This window comes from Sturnira hondurensis, unplaced genomic scaffold (genome assembly GCF_014824575.4).
Source record: "Sturnira hondurensis isolate 20B ecotype Veracruz unplaced genomic scaffold, ASM1482457v3 Scaffold0018337, whole genome shotgun sequence".
NCBI classification, from domain to species: domain Eukaryota; kingdom Metazoa; phylum Chordata; class Mammalia; order Chiroptera; family Phyllostomidae; genus Sturnira; species Sturnira hondurensis.
The window spans coordinates 979,360-1,001,720 of NW_028090968.1; the positions used below are offsets into that span (position 1 = coordinate 979,360).

Here is a 22,361-nt window from a genome sequence, read left to right on the forward strand (position 1 = left end):
GGACAGGAGAATTTTTTGCTCTCTTATACTCAGATCCTTGGAGATTTGGGGGGAGTATTTCTCTTCCAGAATAAAATATCAATTTCTAAGTAAAATCTATCCTGATCTCTCTTCCCTCTCCTTCAGCCTCAGGTGTTTCTGAGGAAGCCTCCTGCATGCTCCCATAGCATCCTACACTTATTCCCATCCTGCCGCTCCGCAATAAATCACACATTTATTCTTCCATCCCCCAATCTATCACAACCTCCAACAGGACATTTCCTATTTTTGTCTCACTCATCTTCATACCTCCAACTCCTTGCACTTTTCCTGACACATAGGAAGATTTTAACAGATATTGGTTGAATGTTGATTGATTAAATAGAAATATTATTGACAAGATAGCAAATAATTAGCTAAAATTATCTGAGTCCTCCAGGGCAGAAATGGTGACTTTATCTCAGTCAGCCTATTTTCAAGGATAAGTGTAATCTAATGCAGTGATTCTTAGTGGAAATCAATAAATAAGAAGAAGAAGAGACATAATCTGGTACATCACCCAGTGCGGGTCCTTGGGAAAGGCAAGAGAAAGGTCATGAATAGAGTACAAGTTTTAAAGCCAGAAAGAGTCTAAACTCTTTATCAAATATCTCTGTGGCCTTGGGCAAGTTACTTAAACTCTCTGAGCTAGAGTTTTCTCATCTATAACATGTGGGTACAGGTTATCTATTTCAATGATTTTATGAAGTTGGGAGAAGTAAAATGCATGCATGTAATATGAGCGAACAATATCATTGTTTCATTTATTACTCTTTTTTATCCACAGTAAGTGCCAATCACATCATAGGCATGTTGCATCATTTAATCCTGATATATAAATAAAAATGCTCTCCCGAAGGAATTCTATCCAAGGATAGGCTTTCCCTAGTGTGGAAGGAACAGAACTTGGCATCTTTTAAAGTAAACCAGACACTGTGATGAGCACTTAGGCTTTCTTTACAAATAGTCCTACAGCTGGTGGCAGGCACTTTGGAAAGGGAATGCAAATCTAATTAGGAAATGCCATGTGGCCAGCCTTAGTAACAATTTTTGAAAAGAGCCCAGGAGATGGCTTATGGAAACAGGTGATTTTTTTTTACATTTAAGGGCTCTATTTCTGTTGTTTGCATGTGTACATACCCACAACTCATTTTCTGGGTAGAAAGAAAAAACATGTATGAGGCCATCATCAAAGCCATACAGATTCCTACTGGCCTATTCTGCCAGGGTAAATAAAATATTAAAATCAATATTCCTAGCAGAACAAAAGCTCATGGGTTTTTAATGGGAATAAAGAAAAGCAGATGAGAAGAACAAATGGCTAAGGATGAGACAGCTGCTCCATTAGAGCTATTTCCTTGGGAAGGAATTGACAGTTTCTTCAGATCTCATTTGCATCAAAAACATTAGTAGTAACAAATACACATACCACACACACACAAATTGTGTTATCAGCTGGCACAGAGAATGAAAACATTTTCACTATGACGACAACTGCACAGTGAATGCATGCTGACATGTCACTGAGCCCTGATGGACAGACCACTCTAGCACTAATGTTCATTCATTCCACAAATAATAATAGCAACCACCAACATTCGTGTTACCAGGCATTATGCTTAGGTCTTTCTATGTGTCCACTCATTTAATCCCCACAACAATACTGTAAGGGAAATAATACTTCACTTCTTTTATAGAATGGGAGACTGAGGTTCAGAAAATTAAACGAATTTTTCCATGACTATGCAACTAACAGGTGATAGGGCAGATACCCAGTCCAATTATATCTACCTTCCAAGCCCCTGTCCCCCACTCCTTTGTTGCACTATCTCAAAGACATATTGGACATGTTTAGCAAGCACTGTCTACATATCGCCGAAGCACTTATAACTAAATACTTCAAGAGAAAAACAGAGCTCTTGATCTAAAACCACACAAAGTCAATTCAGGTAACATGCCCTGAACCTACAAATGTATTTAGCTGATCCAGCACAGATCCACCCACTAACTCTTATTTACCTTATAATTTACTGACCCATGGGCCAAAACCATTACAGTCACAGGTCTTCAGACAGAACAGCTAGCCTGCACAACTGTGGAAAAATGTTATGGTTTCAGAAACAAGAGTGTTGGTTGCTGAGACTCCACAGAAAAGAGTTAAAGCCTTACATGAGCTAGAATTAGCCAACTTCCCTCAAAACTCAAAATCCCAAGGTTTTTGAGTCCCACCAGGCTTCATATAGATCTTGGTCTAGAGATCCATTCATGCATACATGCATTTGTTCATTCAATGAGCATCTATTGAACATTGTAATTTCTAGACACTGGAGATACAGGAGTGAATAAAGCAAATGCAACCTCTGTCCCCATCCCACTCTTCAAGCAAGACCTTCTTGGAGAACCTTCCCCACTGCAGCCCTGAGAGGAGTGCACTCCACCAACTGACTGAATAGATCTTTCAGATCACTTAACATATCCTTTAACAACTTCAACCCCTGCTGGAAGCTTTTCCCATTCTGCAAGCACCTGTACCACAAGGAAAGGTCATGCAGTACAGTGGTTACAAACAGCAACCTTAGGTCTTCCTGCTCTGCTTAAATCCCAGCTTCACCATTTAGTAGCTGAATGAACTTTGGACAGGCCACCTAACCCTCTGAACCTCAGTTTCTCATCCTTATGATGGTAAAAGTAATAGTACTAACTTAATAAGGTTTGGAAGATTCAATGTGTTAGGGGTTTAGAAAGCTGTCTAAGTTACTGTTAATATTATACTATCTTACATTAATTTCTACTCTTACACACTCTTATATCTATATTTGCCCCCTTTTCCTTCCCTGATTAAGAAATTCCTAATTTTAAAAACATATTTTAAAATATCTCTACCAATATCTCCAAAAGTCAAGTATAAGATATCTGAGTGCTTGGCAAATACAGGCAAATAAATGGAAACCCATGTGGCCCTAGATATGAGCTATGTAACATCCTCAGAGACTTAACCTGATCAGCTTTACATCTGGTTCCTTGTAAATCCATTTGGAAATGGTCCTGGTGGAGCAAGGGTGGGGTGAGGCTGAAATTACAGCCTGGTCTTCCTGGTGGATTCTGTGTCCTAAAACACCAAGTCAGCATTTCTCCTCAGTTTAGGGTGAGATATCATTTGCTCAGATTATGCTGTAAAATCAACAATGTCACATCAACCCTATTTCCAAGGAGGGTTGTATGTATGCATGGAGCCTGCCCCATGAGTATATACGTGGGAGCACAGTCAGGACATCCACCAGTTCCATCCCAACACTGACCAGGCGCACAGTTTTATCTGGAAGTTTTTATAGACACTAGGAGACATTCCTTTTATACTGTGGCAATAAAGGCTTTGTAATTGCTGCTGCCTTGTTTAGTATTGTTTCTAGTTCTCACTATATCATTAAACAATACAGCACAACCAAAATTCTACTACCAAGTATGCTGTACTAAATATAATGTAGTATGCTGGATGAGATCCTGGAACAGCAAAATGACATTAGTGAAGAAACTAGTGAAATTCAAGCATCTCCAGTCTAGCTAAAAATAATGTACTAATGTTGATTTTTTAGTTTTCCCAAGTGCACCACAGTAATGTAAGATGTTCACATTGGGGGAGAGTGGGTGAGGAGTATACAGAACTCTGTGTACTCTCTTTGTATCTTTTCTGTCAATACAAAATTATTTCAAAATTAAAATTTTATCTCAAAAAAAAGGTATGCTGTTCACACAAAGGAGTTGAGAAATGATGATCCCGGTCGTATTCTTGTATCCATAGCCCCTCACTCACATCCCTCACATTTAAGACTGAAGGGAACCCATCTTCACTCTGCACCCCCAAAAGGGGTGAGGGCTATTACTAGCAGGCGGGGAGACTGGGGTGGGGGTGACAGAGTACATTCACAGCACTTGAGGACAGAATGTGCCTTCAAAAGCAAGCTTTAATTATACAGAAGTCAAGGAGCATTTGCAGAAAATCACTATCTCATCTGAATCTACATCCTGTTAATCAAAGAGGTCAAAGCCCTTTTGATTATCAGACTAAATATTTTTAGGCAATATCACTGAATGCCTGGAAAGAACATGAACAGCATCAGCTGAAGAAAAATCCATCTTCAGATAAAGAGGCAAGTACTCTCTGTCACAAGGAAAATCAACTATATAGAAAATTTGTAAAGAAAGGTTAGCAAAAATGTCCCCAAATTGAAGCTTTCTCCTCCCTACTTGACTCCACGCTAGTCCTCCATTCCCCCCTTCGAAATACCCAGACTTGCATGCTGACTTCTGATTCTCTCAGCATTTGACCCAAGCACAAGGGAAAGATCAGAAAGTGGTCTAGCATTAGTATTAAGAAGATGAGGAGAGAGAAATAGATGGAGATGATTACACATTCTCTTAAAGCAATGTCTAGTGGGTCACTGAACAGAAATGAAGATGATATTTAAGTCGAGACTGTTGAGCTCCCAGTCAAATCTGGTAACTTGGATGTTAAGTAAAGAGCACCATGAAAGTACAATGATGTGCCTCCTTCTTGGCATATCGCAAGCAGATACATCTTTCTTTCCATTTCCTATAATGTTCATAAAAGGCTTTTCTATCCAATAGGCGCATTCTAATTCCGGCACTTTCCAGTTATCAGAATACATTCCTTCTCTGCTGTTTCTCAATTGGTCAAAGTGAGCTCTGGCGACTGGTTGGCTTCTCAAACACCTAGTAGCGGATAAATATAAATCACATAGTCCTATCCTCTTAAGGAACTCCAAAATCACTCCTTCTTCTGAACATGCAAATTTTCCATGTGTCTCTAATATATAAATGGCTCTTATAAATCAATAAAAAGATAGTCATTACAAGAAAATCTATCATTACTACCAACTATTGAATTAGTTATATAAATTAAACCTAATAATGGAAATCTGTAGAAAAGCTACATGTGTCTTATTTTCCAAATATTCCCCGGAATTCTAGGAAATAAGGACTGGATCAATTAGCAGGGTTATATGAAATTAATATCTGTCATAACTCTTGTGAGAAGGCAATGTTTGTGCCATTACACCTGAAATTCTCCCCTATGTAGAACGCTACAAGACACTTTTTTTTTTCTTGGTGTAAAAGATCAATGATTACTGAGACACAAATACTGACTAAATGCAAAAATGATAAATAAGCCAAGTCAGTCTGTGGCAAGAGACTTCTGATTTACTCAGTGCCAGGACTCCCATTTCTAAGCAGTCATTTATTTCCCTACAATTTTTTTAAGTCTCTTATTAAGCAAGATTCATTAATGTATCCTGCCATTCACCTAATGGAATGATGAAGCTTAGATGACTTTAATAAGTTTGTTATTCCATTTGATTGAAACATTATATGAGAAACCTATTCATAGTCACCTTCTATAGCCAGGGACCCAGCACCACTGCAGTTTTGTCCACTCTGTGACCACGTGTGCCCACTTATGATGATCAGGAGCCACATACATGCAGGTTCTCATTTCCCAGTGCTATCTAAAAGAGAATGCTCCCATCTCCATAGAGCTGGGACTGGACACAGCTATTGCCACGTCAGAGCTGGTGCAATATAGCGTATCTTTTACGGCTGTGAGATGTGGTCATAAAACTTGCAATTGCTGCTGTACATGGCTCTAAAATGTGGCTTTTCTCATACCATTTTATGACCTGGTCATAAATAAATAATGTTGAATTAGTTAAAACAATGAAACCTAAGACATTCTATTTGGTACCCATTTTCAAATCACGTAAACATTGACTTTGTGGACGGACTGTAACATTTCCGAGGCCATGAAAAATTATCACCACGCAGAATCAGAGGACTCATGTCACCTCTGTCAAATTCCACAGACACAGCCCTCTACCCATCAAGCATAAAAATTTGTAACCAAACAGCCCAAAACTATGATTCAACAACTAAAACAGCAATGCAACTCCTAGTGGGGCTTCGGCAAAGGTGAACCAGGCTATAAATTGTTCAATGCCAGAACTTTTTTCTGTTTTTAAGAACTTTCAGCCATGACCAAATGCATCCTTTAATTCTCTAGCTTTTGTTATTTTAAACCAAACCCTCTCCATTACTTTAACTTGGGGGTTATTAGAAAACACAATTGCTAGGAATAACCACGGTGGTACACTATCGTCAAAAATTAAACAATCTTGTTTTTCCCCACTCCCATTAGTCAGTGTATCAAATCCATAATGTATGTTGTACATACAGACCTTTGAAAAAAGGAAAATTTGGGGGAGCGTACCAAGATCCCCAAGTAGGCATCAGCTAAAGACTGAAACACAACAACAAATGCAGGGTTTTCTTTTTTTTTCCTGAAAGAACAACAGAATGAATTTGCTATTGTTGAATCCCACATACACACCCCAACACAACATTGCCACCCAACTCCTAACACACAAAGGTGTGGGAGCGCACACACATGCACACGCAAAAAGTAATTTGTGTATTATTTTTATGAAACTCTAGTTTTATGAAAAATAGATCTAATTCTTCTGAACTAGTATCTTTCCACTGAAAACAGTATAAAGCCTAAAAGTCACAACCGGTCTACCTCGGGAGGCAGACAAATAAGCAAATGGGCCATTGGTTAACCAATTACCCAATCAAGATGAACCAACAAAATGGGTCATTGGCTAAGAGATTAACTAAGATGAACCAACCGAGTAATCCATTGGCTAACTAAGTACCCAACCAAGATGAGCCAGCCAAGAGGTCTGTTACTTAACAGAAGAACCAACCCTGAGAAATCAACCAAGTGTATCAGACTCTCACAGAGAAACAAACCAAGTGGACTCTGACAATGGTAAATAAAGCTTCATCCAGGAGAGATGAAATAGAACTTCTAACTAGTCAGCAAGAAGAAGCTCTTAATGGACCCAAACACACACCAGGAGATCTGGAAGTATGACCACTGCCTTGGTCACCACGTGGGACTGGAAATGGACCATGCACCTCTACTTACGAAGATTATTTATGGGGGTTCTGGTATCCATGTTCTCGTAATGCTGCACATGGACCACAATGTTCAGGTCTCTCTCCATGTGGTCAGTGTTGCAGTGGCCCTGTGGCCTCATGACATCTGCAAGGGCCCTAAAAGGAAAAAGAATTTAAATCTGTTCATTCAAACCACAATGACTGGCATTTGCTGTGCTGTGAGCACTGTGCTTGTGAACCAAAAGCTAAGACCCCTTTACTGCATGGAGCCACCATTCTAGTCAGGGATGGGGGGGGGGCGGGTGGGAGACACAAGTAAGTGATGTCAGTGTGATTGGGGGTTACATAAGGACTTCGTGCAGAACAGCTCACGTGCTTTCCACAATAGCTGTGTAATGGCAGTATTAGCTAGTTTATAGAACTGTTGACAAGAATAAATAATGGATGTATGTCTTACATCTACATCCCATTAATTTGGACCCCCTTATATTTAATACTAGATACCAACACTTCATATATAGCAATGTTATTAGTAACAAATAACATTTACTGGGTATTTTCTATAGGCAGGCACTACGCCAATCGCCTTACATGCCTTAATTCAATGAAGCAGCCTATAAATACCTTATTAGGATTATTACTCCTTCTTTGCAGATAAAGCTCAGAGAGGTGAATTAACATGCTCAAGGTCACACAGCAAGTAAGTTGTAGCACAGAGATTTCAACAAAAGTCGGTATTCACAGCCCTGTACACTGAGTATGGGGGGCTTCGTATAGCTATGGAGGATGTGGTGTGATCCTTACGCCCCCATGTTGGTGTCCCTTTTAATCAGTAGCTGGAGGTGGAGGGAAAGTGTAGAACCTGGGGGTCCTAGAAGTGTTGCAGGTGCCTTCCATTTATCATCATGTGAAATCTCCTTGACATTCACCCAAGGGTCAATATTCTTATCACTATTATTTTATAAATAAGGAAACAAGTTGAGGGGGCGTTAAAGTGACTGTATGAGTTTCCTAGGGCTGCCGTAACAAAGTACCACGAACCAAGTGGTTTAAAACAGCAGAAATGTATCATTTCGCAGTTCTAGAGGCTAGAAGTCCAAGAACAAGATGTTAGCAGGGCTGTGCTCCCTCCGAACCCTAAAAGTTTTCTTACCTCTTCCTAGCTTCTGGTGGTTTGCTGGAAATCTTTGGTATTCACTGGCTTAAAGCTGCATCACTTCAAACTCTGCCCCCGCCCTCACAGAGCATTCTCCCTGTGCCTCGTCTTCAATGGGCATTTTTAAGGACACCAGTCTTATTGTATTAAGGGCCCGCCCTACCCCAGTATGACCTCATCTTAACTAACTACATCTGGTCATATTCAGAGGACCAGGGGTGTTAGGACCTTGGTGTCTTTCTTTTGGGGGCGGTCATGACTCCACCCATAACAGTAACCTTCACAATGAAATGCAAGCTTAGGAAAGCTCAGTGTGGGCATCTAACAGAGCACAGACAACTGTCAAACACATCACACCTAGGTCACACCTCCCCAATACACTTTTTTCTCTGTACCAACCCTCAATCATTTGTTGACTTAGATATAGGAATATCCTCAAAAGATTTTTAATATTGAAGTTATCTATGTGTATGTCTTTTACTCACTTGTAGAATTACTACCTGTGCAGCCACCATGGTTTACTGACTGCAGGAATAATAGTCTCAATGTACAGCCAGCCTGGCAGGGGAGCCAACCAATCACAATGGACGCCAGCTTTAAACATCATTGTTTTATTGAGGACCAGCAGAATATCCACCCTGCTTATCCATTTCCCTAATTATGGACTCTTCAATGGACTCTTCGATGGTCCCCAACCCCCTGCCTCTGTAATCAACACAGCAGTACACATTCACATACATGCCCCCCTGGAGTAGGGAGAGCTTCTCCAGAGTGCACACCCACAAGTGATACTACCTTGTGTTACGGTCTCCCCAGATGTTCTTAACTAACTAGAACCCTCTGAGTCCAAATCAAGGGGGGAGAGAAGAAGGATGAGCTGTTTGGGTGAGGCCCACACATGCCACCTATGAACTCAGTGAGCCCAACCTGTCTGCTGAAACTCACCCCGCCTTAGTAGAGATTCTCAAACACTGGTCTGCCGACCAAGAGCAAGAGCATCACCTTAGACCTTGTTAAAATGTAAATTTTCAGATCCACCCAGACCTACTGACTCAGAAAATCCAGAGACTGAGCTCCGCTCTCTGTGTTTTATAAGTCCTCCATGGAGTGTCCTGCACAGTGAGGTTTGATACCAGATTAGGGTAGAGAGGCCCGAGTTTGGGGGAATGGGTGCTCATGGGGCAATGGGGCAATAGGCCAAGAACCATAGCTGGTGAAAAGTGTCGGATGTGAGACACACAGGTCAACACAGCAAGGGTTCCACATGAATTAGGGAAAAGACTGAGTCTGCTAACAGACAAGACAATAACAAGAGCTCCCAGTCATTCATTCATTCACTCACCCAAGAAACATTTATTGCCTACTATGTGCCAGGCACTCTTCATGCCCCTGAGGATACAGCAATGTGCATGATGAACAAGATGACTGCTTATTCTCTAGGGTAGAGAATAAAAAATATACGTGTTCGATAAAAAGACAAGGGCTGCAAAACTGAAGTAAGTAAAAGTGTAACATGGGCAGGAGAGACTGGTGCACGGCAGAATTATTCACAGGAGCACAGAAGCAGAAACAACCCAAGTCAACTGGTACATGCATAAGCAAAATGGGTTCTATGGAATGAAGTATTATTCAGCCATAAAGAGAAATGAAGCACTGATATCTGCAACCACATGAATAAAACTTGGAAACATTATGCTCAGTGGGAGAAGCCAGACATAAAATACCACTTGTTGTATGAGTTCATTTATGCGAAATGTTCAGCAAGGGCAAACCTAGAGACAGACAGTAGATTAGAAGATTGCCAGGGGCTGGGGGAGGGAGGACTGGGAAGTGACTGTTTCACGTATATGGAGTTTCTCTTTGGGATAATGAAAATGTTCTGGAATCAGATGGCTGTGATGGTGATATACCAAAAAGCACTGACTTGTAGGAAAGTCAGTGGTTAAAATGGTTAGAATGGTAGATTCGTTTTTAATACTCACCCATGGATATGTTTATTGATTTTAAAGAGAGAGGAAGTGAGAGAGAAACATCGATGTGAGAGAGAAAGGTGGATTAGTTACCTCCCGTACACCGCTCAACCAGAGATCAAACCCACAACCTAGATGCCCTGACCAAGAATGGAACCACAACTTTTTGGTGTTCAGAACAGCACTTCAACCAACTGAGCCACCTGGCCAGGGAAAGATGATGGATTTTTATAGGACATGGGAAGTGACTGCTAATAAATGAGACAGTTTTTTTTAAGGCAATGAAAATATTCTGGATTAGATAGTAGTGATGGTTGCTCAACTTTCTGAATATGCTAAACACCACTGAACAGTACACTTTCAAAAATTCTAAATAAAGAAAGAGAGACAGGTTGATCAAGAAAAGACTTTCTGAGGTGACAATTGAATTGAGCCTTGAATGGTGAGGAGTCGGTCACAAAAAGGTTATGGAAAGAACATTGAAGGCAGAGAGAGCAGCAAGTGCAAAGGCCCTGAGGCAGGCAAGAGTTCAGGTATCTGAGGAACAAACAAGAAGGTCAACGTAGCTGAAAGGTGGCAAAGGAGAAGAGGATTACAAGGTGAGGATTATTATACCCATTTTACAGAGTAAACAATTGCCCAAGTTAACCCAGCTAATCATCAGAGGACTCAGATGCAAAGCTGAATGTCTTTGGAATCAGAGTTCTGGCCCCTTCTCACCTCTGTGCAATAACCAGGATATAAAACTGAAAGGGGCTATAAGGTAGGGACATTTGAAACAAAGAGCAGATGCCTCCCAAACCTAATTTGCCCTTTCCAATTCTAAACAGGTTCTTCATCATGCGCTTCAGGGGAATTCTGAGCCTCTGAAATTGAACGGAAGTTTTATGTGTGCATTTTTTCTCAAACAAGAAGCTATAGCTTTCACCAGATTCTCTAGGGTCACTCCAAAATTCCAAAGTACTCAGGTTTTCAAGAGGATAGCAAAGTAAAGTAATCAGGACAAGGTACCATGAACTCGGTGAGCACTGCCATCTGCAGATCCCCTGGGCTTATCCTGAATGCCGAAATTAGTGAAAACCCAGCCCCAAAGCCAAGGACACCCCCTCCCAGAGCATGCAGCAGAGCCAAGGATTCTTAGAGACCTCCGTATTTTGGACCGGGAGTCTTCAAGACGTGGTTCACTCACTCCAAGGACTGCAGGAAATGACCCGGCATGGGGGAAGGCTACATGAGAACTTCTGTATCATGGTCTTCAGTTATTTAACACGAGGGAGCGATTTAGTATGTGTTGAGGGCGGTGCAGCTGGAACACCCATACTGCAGCTAGTGTGCACGCTGAAGGGGATATACAGATGAATTTATCTAGTTTTAACTAAGCCAACCATCGCTAAGGAGACATGTGGCTTTAAAATATCCCCCATAACAAAACCAAAGCATGGAAAAAATACTGATGAAGCAAACCCAAGAAAACGAGAATGGACTCTCCTGTTTTCAACAGCTTCTCACGGGGTTAAAATAATGATGGTCTATTCAAATCAAAATGAAGTCAGTCTGAAATAATCAAAACTCCCATGAGGAATAATCAAAATATGGGTTTATTTATTGGTGGTAAACTTCATTCTGTTTGTATATCACGCTTTGAGATTGTGGCTATTGATTGTATGAAGTCATCATGATGAGTGACAAATTTAAAAGTATTTATTTCACCTTCAGCTCAGCTTTAAATTTCTATCCTTATGCATGTTTTATAATGCACCTAATAGTTGTTCACTAGTATTCATATATATATATATATATATATATATATATATATATATATATATTCTTACTAGTAAAACAAATGTGCATATATGGAGACGCATGCTAAAAAACATGTTACAAATAGGAATGTGTCAAAAATGTTAATTAGACAATGGAAACAAACAACCATGTGCTGCAAGCCAAAGGACCAAACATTTGGCATTTATTTGTGGCATACAGTTTGGGGGCTTCTCAAACTTTAATATGCATTAGTATTACTTAGGGAGCTTGTTAAAATGCAGATTCTATTCCAGTAAGTCTGAGGCAGAACCAGAGATTCTCCTCAGGCTCCCAGGTGACCCACAGGCAACACTCTGCCTAGCAAGATCCTGAAGGTACATGCCATGATGGTAAATTTTATGTGTCAATGTCTGGGTCACGGGGTGCCCAAACGTTTGGTCAAACATCATTCTGGATGTTTCTGAGAGTATGCCTTTAAATGAGATTAAGATTTAAACCGATAGACTGAGGCAGGCAGATCACCCTCCGTAGTGCAGGTGGGCCTTGTCCAGTCAGTTGAAGGCATGAATAGAAAAAAAGTCTTACCCTCCTGAGTGAAAGAAAATGTTCCTGCCAGATGACCTTCACATTGAGACACAGGCTCTTCCTGGGACTATATAGCAGCTTTCTGGCTTTCAGACTCAAACCATTTGGGATCTTGACTCTGCAGATTTGGGGCTTGTCAATGGTAGCTCCATATAAGAAATCTCTTTACATATATACACACACACACTCACACACACACACATACACAAATCTCTTCACATACACACACACAAAATAAGTCCTGTTTTTCTGGAGAACCCTGACTAATGCACCATATGGTACCATATGGAAAAAACTTCAAAACAACAATTATATTGAAATATTGCCATTTTGGAGGTCAACGCTTGATTGAATAATGGCAATTTCATAAGGCTTAACTTAGTATCAATTTATCTGCAGATTTCTGTGTTAGCTGTTTCCCCCACCATTTGACTGTTAGCTCTGTGGGGGCGGGCAGAGATTGTGTCTGTACCATTAACTATTCCACGGTAGCTCTCAACACAGGGCTGTGTGTATACCATGGGTACTCAGTAAATACCTACTGAACATATGAATGAGCAAAAGAATAAATGAATGGGAAGATACTTTCCATGGCATGTAAACCAGGACATGAGAAACCAGAACCCTTATGTGCCAGATACTGTTCTAGGCACTTGGGATGGAAGAGTGGAAAAGACTGTCAGCATCCTTGCACTCCTTACTGTGGACAGTGACGGAAGGAGACAGGTAGTGAACTAGTAAAACAGTAAATTAGTAAGCTCATTTTGGACGGTAATGTGAAATGAAGCAAATAATATTGAGTGATGGGCAGGAGGGCGCAAGGGCCAGCAGTAAGTAAGCCTCGGTGGTCGGGGACAGCTTCTCAAAGGTGACATTTGAGCTGAGACCTAAATGACAAGGAGAGACCAGCCTCGTTAAGTCCAAAAATGAGAATTTGAGCCAAGCCAACACAATGAGCTCCAAGGTGGCAATGAGCTTGGCCTAATTAAGGAACAAAAGAAGAAAGGCTGTATCCCTTTCTTTCCAATGTCAGTGAGCAAATGAAGGACCTCAACACTTCCGAGCAGAGCTCAGTCCTGACTTCTTGCTTCAAAGTGTCCAGGGGGGGTCCAGGGTCTAAATTTTGTTCTGAATCTTAAACAATGGAATGGAACTCCTGAGCACTCCCTCTTACCATGGAAGCATCATTTATTCTGTAAGAATGTAAGAGTCATGGGCACGAGATAACATTCTGGAGTAGTGGTTACATGCTGCAGATACTGGACAAAGCTCATCACACTGTACACTTAAAATGTATGCATTTTCTCGTGTAAACTATACCCCAAAGAAGGTGATTTTATAAAATGGAAGGACTTAGTGCCCAGAAAGAAACAACCATATCCTGAAAGGAAAAATAATTAGGAGACTCTTCCTTGGCCAACAGTATATGTGTGTGTGGCCTTCTCCAGCCTGGGGAGCGAGTTGAAGCTGTAGGATAGCCCCAGAAGTAGGAAGAAGGGAAAGCAGAAGGGATGTTGGGAGAGAAAAGTCAAGGGACGGAGGGACATTTATCACTTGATACCATTTCTTTGCAAGGGGAACCCAGATCTTCGGAAGCACATTTGAAATACACACAGGGCGCTGTGCTATGTAATTTGCCACCTGGATTTCTGATTCTGTCTGAAGGTGGGCAAAATAATGCCACGTGCTCCCTACTGGCGTCAAGTGTAGAGAGCTCCAAATACACATTCCTGTCCCCAAGTCCATTTTTCATCAGTGCCTTCTGCAAAAGGGCAGGCCCTGCCAAGGGCAGACACAGAATACACTGCTAGTCTTGATCTTACAAGGCCTCCTTGAACTGACTTGAAAGCATGTGTTGGTGTTAGCAGGGCATCAAGCACATCTTTGTGATGTGAGAAGCCTGGAGCCCTGTGCTGAGGCTCTAAATGAAGTGCAGCCTAATGATCAAGGACCTGTGTGCTGTCTGAGTCTGAAGTCCAGTTCAACTCCTTCACTCACCAGGGTCTTGTTCAACCTCTTGGAAAGCTGTCTGTGCCTCTTCAAAGACAGATTATCATAGGGCCTACCTCTCTGGGGAGTGACATGAAATTAAATGAGAATGTACATACAAGCTTATGGCAAAATTGAAAAACCAGGTTCTTCAAAATAGCAAGGGTTCTTCAACATTACCTCTGGCAACGATTTGCAATGCATTTTTTGTAGTCATATGTAAATCTTCTCTCCTATTCTGAGCCCGCCCCCTCCTGCTAAGATTGAATGCAAGTCTGGAGAAGTTACGAGACTTGGCCAATGTCCCACAACTAAATATATATAACAGAGCAAAGGCTAGAACTGAGTTCCAGACTACAACATTACCCTCTTCAGTAGACAAGAAGTAAAAAAAAAAATTCCTAACAAGGATGATAAAAAGGGAATGGTTGCTGAGCAACCATATGATAGGTCCTGTGCTAAAAGCTTTCCAAGCTTAATCCAATGAACCTTCACACAAACCTATGACATAGGGGTCATCATTACCTCATTTTACAGTCAATAGCCTGAGGCTCAGAGAGGCCAAGTAACTTTCCCAAGGTCACACAGCTAGTAAGTAAGTGGCTGAGCTGGGATCAAATCTGGGCCATGACTTGTGCCCATGCCATTAAGGTCAACCTGACTGCCTCTCCAGGGACTACACGTCACATCACTAAGTGAATTGGGTGGGGTGGCCACTGAGGTGAACCTGAGAGCTTCCTAGATGGGGCAGGCATCACTCAGCAGCAACCAATCCCTGCCATATGAAAATGCATGTCCAGTGTTGCCAAACCTACCAATTTCTCAAGAGAAATCAGAAATCTGGATTTCTGTGTGAAATCTCCCAGATTTTAAACATTGGCAATTGGTTCTGAGTTGGTTTTAAAACACCACATATTACAGAGACTAAAGGGATTTCACAGCCAGATGCAATGAGCCCTGACTGGATTCTGGTTTGAAACACCAAACTTTTTTTTAAAAGATCTTATTTATTTATTTTCAGAGAGAGGGTGCGGGAGCAAGCAAGAGAGGGAGAGAAACATCCATGTGCGGTTGCCTCTCAGGCCCCCAACATGGGACCTGGCCCGCAACCCAGGCATGTGCCCGGACTGGAATCAAACCAGCAGCCTCTTGGTTTGCAGGCTCAGTCCACTGAGACACACCAGCCAGGGGCTGAAAAACACGACACTTTTAAAAGACACTTTTTCTATGACTGGGAAATGTTTAATATGATCGGACTTTTGATGATATGGATTTTTTTGTTGTCTTTCTTGGATGTGATACCAGAATTGTGTTATGGGAGAATGTGCTCAGAAGATCCATGCTGCAGTATTTAGGGACAAAGTGTCATGTCTGCAACTTATTTTCAAATGCTTCAACCATAAAGCAACGAAGAGGGTGGGGCTGGGAGAAAGGGAAGACGAAAGGAATATTTGGAGAGAGCAATAAAGCAAATATGACAAAATACGAATGAATAACTGTTCAATCTATATTAGTAGTTCTCAGCTGGGGATGATTCTGCCCCTAGATGACATTTGGCTATGTCTGAGGACATTTTTTACTGTCATGCCTGGGCTGTGGGGTGGGTGCTACTGGCACCTAGTGGGTAGAGTCCAAGGACACTGCCGAACATCCTGCAGCACGCAGAGCAGGCCCCACAGCAGGATTCTCAAGCCCCAGACGTCAGTTGTACCGAGAGTGAGAAACCCTGGCCTATAAAAAGAATCTACTGGTGTTCATTGTGATTATTATTTCAAGTTTTTAGATGTTTAAAATGTTTTACAATAAAAAAATTAAGAGGAACTTAAAAATAAAACTATGTCACTATTAGAAATAACTCGCAGACCGAACATAGTATGTCTGCGTGGTTGGGTAACTATAGCCGGCCACTCGCAGGCACTTTTCCCAATAGTAGTTGAATGTAACTGCTGCTACAGCTGCTGAACGGACATCTGTATAGTTCTTACAACATCAAGGGCAACGTGCCCCCCTCCTGAAATTACTGTCTTTTTCCTGTTTTCAGTCCTAATCAGTGCAGAAGGGAACAGGTCATATGCCCAGGACTATGAGCCTAAAAACTGACATCACAGAGGCCTCTTCTGGGGACGCGCGTACACACACACAGGTCACCAGGAGCAGCAGTCTGTGACATGGGAGCAGCGACGACATGCTTTACATCTCTGAGTGGGAGCTGCTTTCAGATAAGAGAACAAACCCCCCATCTCAGTGACCCTCACAGCCCAAGACAGAACAAATTAAGAGGCTGTGGCCAGCACATTCATTTCACCTGGAAGACACCTGACAGCCTTGGAACGTCTGCCACACCCAAGCATCCCTAAGCCACTGCAGACTAATGAGCCCCTTGCTATGTGGGGACTGAAAATGATTTCCTGCACAAACAGCCAAAGGTGCACTTGGTGGGGACTTGGGGTAGCCCCAGCAGCACAGAAATGCACACCAAGGCTATATAAGTACAGAAAACAAGCACCAGAATGTAAACGAGAGTCACCTTGGATTGATTCATCCATCCCCCAGCCCTGCAAAACATTCCCAAACCCAAGGACAGTCTTTTTCCAACTGTGGGCCACTTATTATCAGCTGTTGGGCAGGGGGTGCGGTTGTTAAATACGGTCTGGGTGGTCCATCCCAGACCCCTTGATTCAGAATTCCTCTGGATAGAACTCAAGAATGTGCATTTTAGGAAGCTCCCCCAAACTCTAACACTCACTGCATCTGAAAACATTTGTCCCAGACACAGAGGAAACCAAGGGACTCAATAGTGCACGAGTTGCTAACTGTGTGACCTTGGGCAAGCCACCCGACCTTGTAAGTGGGAATTAAAATAGCACCTGTTTCATTGAGTAGTTGTGAGAAATAAAAGAGAGAATGTTTATACACACACACTCTACTGCAGTGTCTGACACCAAGAACTGTGCTGAGCAAATGTTACTTCCTTTTCCTCAGCAGTGTTTGACTGAATATTGTAAGCCTGGAGAGTTTTACAAATAGATAGACATTCAGGCCCTTCCCTTAAAGATTTTTATTTATCTAGGGTGAAGTCCAGGGTGGGGATTTTTTTTTAATAGCATTCCTAGTGATTCTAAACAGCGGCCAGGGTTGAAAACCACAGTTAGGAAGCTGCCAGGAAAAAAAAATCAACTCTTCTTTCTCTTTAGGTGTATGCACTTGCACTCCATTCTGGAATTCCCAAAATGTATACAAGGAGATCCTGTGTTGAGGTTGTTACAGAGGATTGGGTATCCCTAGATTCCACCTCCCGCAGACCTTGGCTGTTACCAGCAGAAGAATGTGGCAGCAACCTGCTGAGCTGGAGTGACTCTTTTTTCCCCTAACAGAGCTGCGAGGGGGCAGGACCAGCAAGTTGAATCCCTGCTGGGCCCCAAGGTGCCTGGTGGTGTGCTGTGTCAACAGGAAAACCCATATGAAAGAGGGTCCTCGATCATCACTTTTTCCCATAGGTGTGCAAAGGTTGGTTTTTCTCCCACTTTCCCTCCTCCTTGCTCCCTTCTCCACCAACCCCTCTCCCCCAAAACCCAACACTGAGGAGGTCTCCTTTACGCGTTGGTTTGCAAGGACAGTGCTCAGTGAAGGTTTCGGGGGAGGAATTAACCCAACCTGCAAGGCAGTCTACCCATTCCTAGGCCAGTCTCTCCCTGCCAAGGCGACACCGGCTGGGCTGCCGCAGTCCTGCTTGTGTATCTCACCCCCACAGACCCCGGGAATCCATAGCGATGGGCGAAGTCCAGCACTGGGCGAAGCGAAACCACCAGCCCAGTGTGGTTGGTAACCCAGCATCTTGGGGGTTGCAGGAGGTGGGCGTGGCCAGCTCTTTACTCTTAGAGTAGATCAGCATGTCCTCGGGGCTCACTTCTGTGCTTCAAGACTTCACCATCATCCACACCTCCCCGCTTACCCAAAGTAAAAGGAACTTCCTCACCGCTTCCCCCCTCATAGCCCTCCCCTGTGGAAGAAAAAAAGTCATCGGATACTCTATGTGTAAATTTAAAAAGTACTAGTGAGGTGGTGATGTACCTTCGCCTATTTTTGCTGGAGCTCTTTGTTCAGATTTTTTAGACAGGCTTCCAGAGCTCATACATACACAGGCCCCGGAGGAGGTGTGGGGTGTGCGGGCGCGCGCGCGCGCGCGTATGTGTGTGTAGGGGGGACACATGGCCACTCCGTTACCAGTACTCAAAAAGAGGATAAAGTGTGCACCCCAGCCATCCAGCAGTTCGCAAGTCGCCTGACGCTCCTCAAACCCCACCTGGACCTCACCCGGACCTCACACCCCCTGGCCTCTCCGGGGAGGGGGCTGAGTCCTTGCCGCTGCATCCTCGCCTCCAAAGTTACTGGGTTGTGCGAATCAATTTAGACACTTAAAGGGAAAAAAAGAAGAAAGCAAAAGGCAAATAGCTCCATTAATCCCCAAATGCCTTCTTCCATCTGCTGCCACTTCCTCGTGCTGGGACTTGCATAATGAATGAGGCAAACGGAAAAGTTGACGAATCAGGGTGTTGGGGGGGGCGGTTGGCGGCACGCGCGGCGGGGGCTCAGGCCTTTGAAGTCCGCGCCAGCTTGGGCATGGGGTGCAGGGAGAGGTGGCGACAGAGGAAAGAAGCCAGGGAGTCGGCGGCGGGGCGAGGGGAGCAGGGAGTGTGTATTGTGGGGGGCAGAGACAGCCGAGTTCCTGAATCCAAGGACCAGGCAGCTCCGGGAAAGCGAGGCGGCCGCTCCAAACAAGGCTTTTGTTCTAGCCCTCCCCGGCTCTCCACCTCCCTCGCCTCCTTTTCGCAAGCCTTACGAGTTGCAGGCGGCACACACTTCTTTCCCTCCCTCCATGCATCACACACGCGCGCTCGGACTCACACACACCCCCTTCCCTTTCTGGCCCGCCCGCTGGTCCCTGTTAACCTAAACTACTATCTGGAATCCGAGGGGTGGACCCCCCCCAAACCCAAGACTTCAGGGCCATGGTCTCCCAGCTGCGTGCCTCAAGTCCGCTTCAATCTTCGGCTCGGGGAGAAGGAACGCCAAGAGGGCAAGAGAAGAGAAAGACCCCCCCCAACACACACACACACACACACACACTCATATCCACACTTGTGCAGAGCCCAGCACGCCCTCTTTGAACCTAAGTTGGGCTCCCGGTGACATCCCCCAGCAGAGACACTGCGGGGGGAGGGGGGATGCCATTGCCTGGGGAAGGTGGAGAGAGGAGAGAAGGGAGAGCAGCGCCCTGAGAGGGAGGACGAGGGGGGGAAGCAGCCCACCTGGACATGTGCTCCCTCTGGGGCCGGTGCGCTTTCTCCAGTCCCAGCTTGGTGAAGATGCCTACGAGCACCATGACGGCCACCACCCCGCAAATGATGTAAACGATCAGGTTGGTCTTGTCCTTGGTGGGGTCGTGCAGGGGGTCGTCCTTGCGCGCAGGGGGCTTGCCGGTGTTCAACCAGAGTGGAGTGTCGTAGTTGGTGCAGGTGCTCTGGTTCAGACGCCGCTTCTTAAACGTGCAGCAGAACCGGAAGCCACAAGTCCCGCAGCAGAAGATGAAGTCGCCCGAGCTGCAGTTGAACGGCGGGTCCCACTGGCCCATAACATCGAAGTAGCCCCGGCAGAAGTCTGGCGTGGGCGCCCGGGTCGGGGGCTCGTCCGAGACCCCTGCGCCTTCGCCGGCCTCCCCGGAGGCGGCCCCAGAGCGGTTCCCCCCAGTAAGCACCACCACGCCGCCCAGCTGCGCCAGCTGCTCGTGCCCCGCTCGCTCCTGCGCCCGGCACACGCGGGCGCAGAGCTCGGTGAGAAAGCAGCCGAGCAGCAGCCGGAGGACGCGGCGCATCGTGTCTCCCAGCCCGGGCTCGGCTGCTCTGCCGCCTCTGGAGCCTCTGCAGCCGCCTCTCGAAGCGCGGCCGAAGCTGCCGAGGCTGCTGCCGGAGGCTGCGAGCCGCCGCGGGCCGCACATGCAGGGAGCGGCACGGGGCGCTCGGTGGTCGGCGGCCACAGCGCTCGACTCAGCCCGCGTTCGCCTCCAGTGCGCCGCGCGCGGAGGGGCTGGCCGGGGAGGAGCGCGCGGGGCTGGGCGGGGGGAGGGTGAGTGGGGGCAAGCGGGGTGCAGGTCCGGCTGGCTACAAGGCGAAGCGGGGGCCGGAAAGCAAGGGAGAGTCGGGATGTCCGCCCCACTCCTCGGCTGTGGGCTCTGGACTCAGAGCCCCGCGCCCGCTCGCAGCATCCCTCTCACCTCTTCAGCTTGCCAAGTGCGCTGGAGAGAGCGGATCGACACTTGTGGAATGAAGGGAGGGCAAGAGAGAAGGGGGAGGGGGAGGAGGGCGGGCAGAGGAGGCGCTGGGTTTGGGGGGGGTGGGGTGCGGGCGCGAGCTCGCGGGGCGGGGGCGCGGGAGAGGTGACTCCGCGGGCGGGTGGGAGGGAGTTGGGGGGCGTGCACTACAGAGCCAGCCTGGCAAGCTGGAAGGAAGGAGGTTTGCAGCCACAGAAGGAACAGCTCGGATTTCCCGGCAGGTGGAGGACGGCGGGAGGACCTCCCGCACCCTCTCTGAGCTGGAGGCGCGGCTCAGACCTGTTCACCGCGCAGAGGCGGCTCCGCCCGTTGCTTTTTCAGGGGTGCAGGCGCAAGATCTGCTGCTGCTCGACTCAACTCAACAGGGAAAGGGCAGCTCGGAGGAGACAGGGACACACTAGTTGGCTTACACTCCAACACAAACTGAAGCTCCGTGTGATCAGGATCACCCCTCCCAGGTGCGCGGGGCCGCCTTGCCCTTCATGCTCCAGCCAAACACGCCGCCCAGATTGCTCAACTCTTTGGGCCGAGGCAAAGACCAAGGCTGAGCTGGGAAGACTGGGTGGGAAGACCGGGTGGGAAGCCCTGGGCCCGGGGTAAGCATCCCCGGGGAGAGGCTTGAGGTGCAGGGGGTAAGGAGAGGCAACCGAAGAGGACGGGGCATGCCCCAGATGGTCTTTCCCCGGGACTCTCCCAGGCCCCCGACTTGCCAATTTTATGTCCCTCTTCACCCTCGCAGCGTTCCCTGCGCTCCACTGGAGGGCACACCACGGCGCCGCCTCTGCGTGCCCAGATCTGGTGCAGTGCAAGGCCTGCGCACCCCGTCTCAGCCACCCTCCCGGACCTGGAGCCCGCGCATCGGTCGCCAGACTCTGGTCATTTAAGGGCTCCTCTTCCCACCAAGCCCCCCAAACCACCCCCCAGTCATTCTCACCGGGGCTGCGGAGCTGGCCTTGCTTTCTCGGCTTTCAGCCTTGCGTCGCCCTCTCTCAACTCAGCTGATTCCAGGCATCCTTCAGCCCTCTCCCATTTCTCCCACTTCTTCCTCTCCTCTGCTTGAATTTGACTCCAGTAGCCCCCGAAACAGGATTGGTACCAAAGCTGCTATACCAAATTTAGATTTCCACACGCCCCTGCTTTTTGTTTTTTAATTGCATTAACTGAGTATACACTTTGCAGTCAGCTGGGCCGTTTGCAGTGGTGTGATATTTCCACCACTCTCCTCTCAGTTTGGCTGCCTGCAGTCAAGCTCCTCTCAGGGCATTTTCAAGGAACCAAGAAGCTGGGCCAGTAAAATGACATACTGGGGTGCCCTTAAATGATAAAGCAAGGGGGTGAATCGGGGCTCTACTGCAGGCTTTTTCAGCATGAGAGCTAACTGTGCCTTCTCTTTGAAGAAATGTCACTTACTATCTTCCCAAAGACTTGCAAAGAGTGATGCTGTTCGGGCACAAACCCACCAAAGCAACATCGATAGAGCATATCCAGGAATGTGCCGGTTCTGGAAGACTCCCAAACCCACCTGGGCAAGGTGTGAGATTATGAGTCTAAATTCATCGGATTCACCACAATGGTG

At 45.6% G+C, this 22,361-nt stretch overlaps 1 protein-coding gene across 1 annotated transcript in view; it reads right to left on the minus strand.

The window, feature by feature from the left end:
* SHISA9 (shisa family member 9) overlaps positions 1 to 20,749 on the minus strand; it is a 298,738-nt gene extending 277,989 nt beyond the window's left edge. Inside the window, exons 1-2 of the mRNA XM_037069019.1 lie at positions 19,767 to 20,749; positions 7,022 to 7,149 (exon numbers count right to left, since the gene is read on the minus strand). Of these exons, the coding sequence (XP_036924914.1) occupies positions 7,022 to 7,149; positions 19,767 to 20,452 (814 nt within the window). The 5' untranslated portion in view covers positions 20,453 to 20,749. The remainder of the gene's footprint in view (positions 1 to 7,021; positions 7,150 to 19,766) is intronic.
* Positions 20,750 to 22,361: the final 1,612 nt, after the last annotated feature.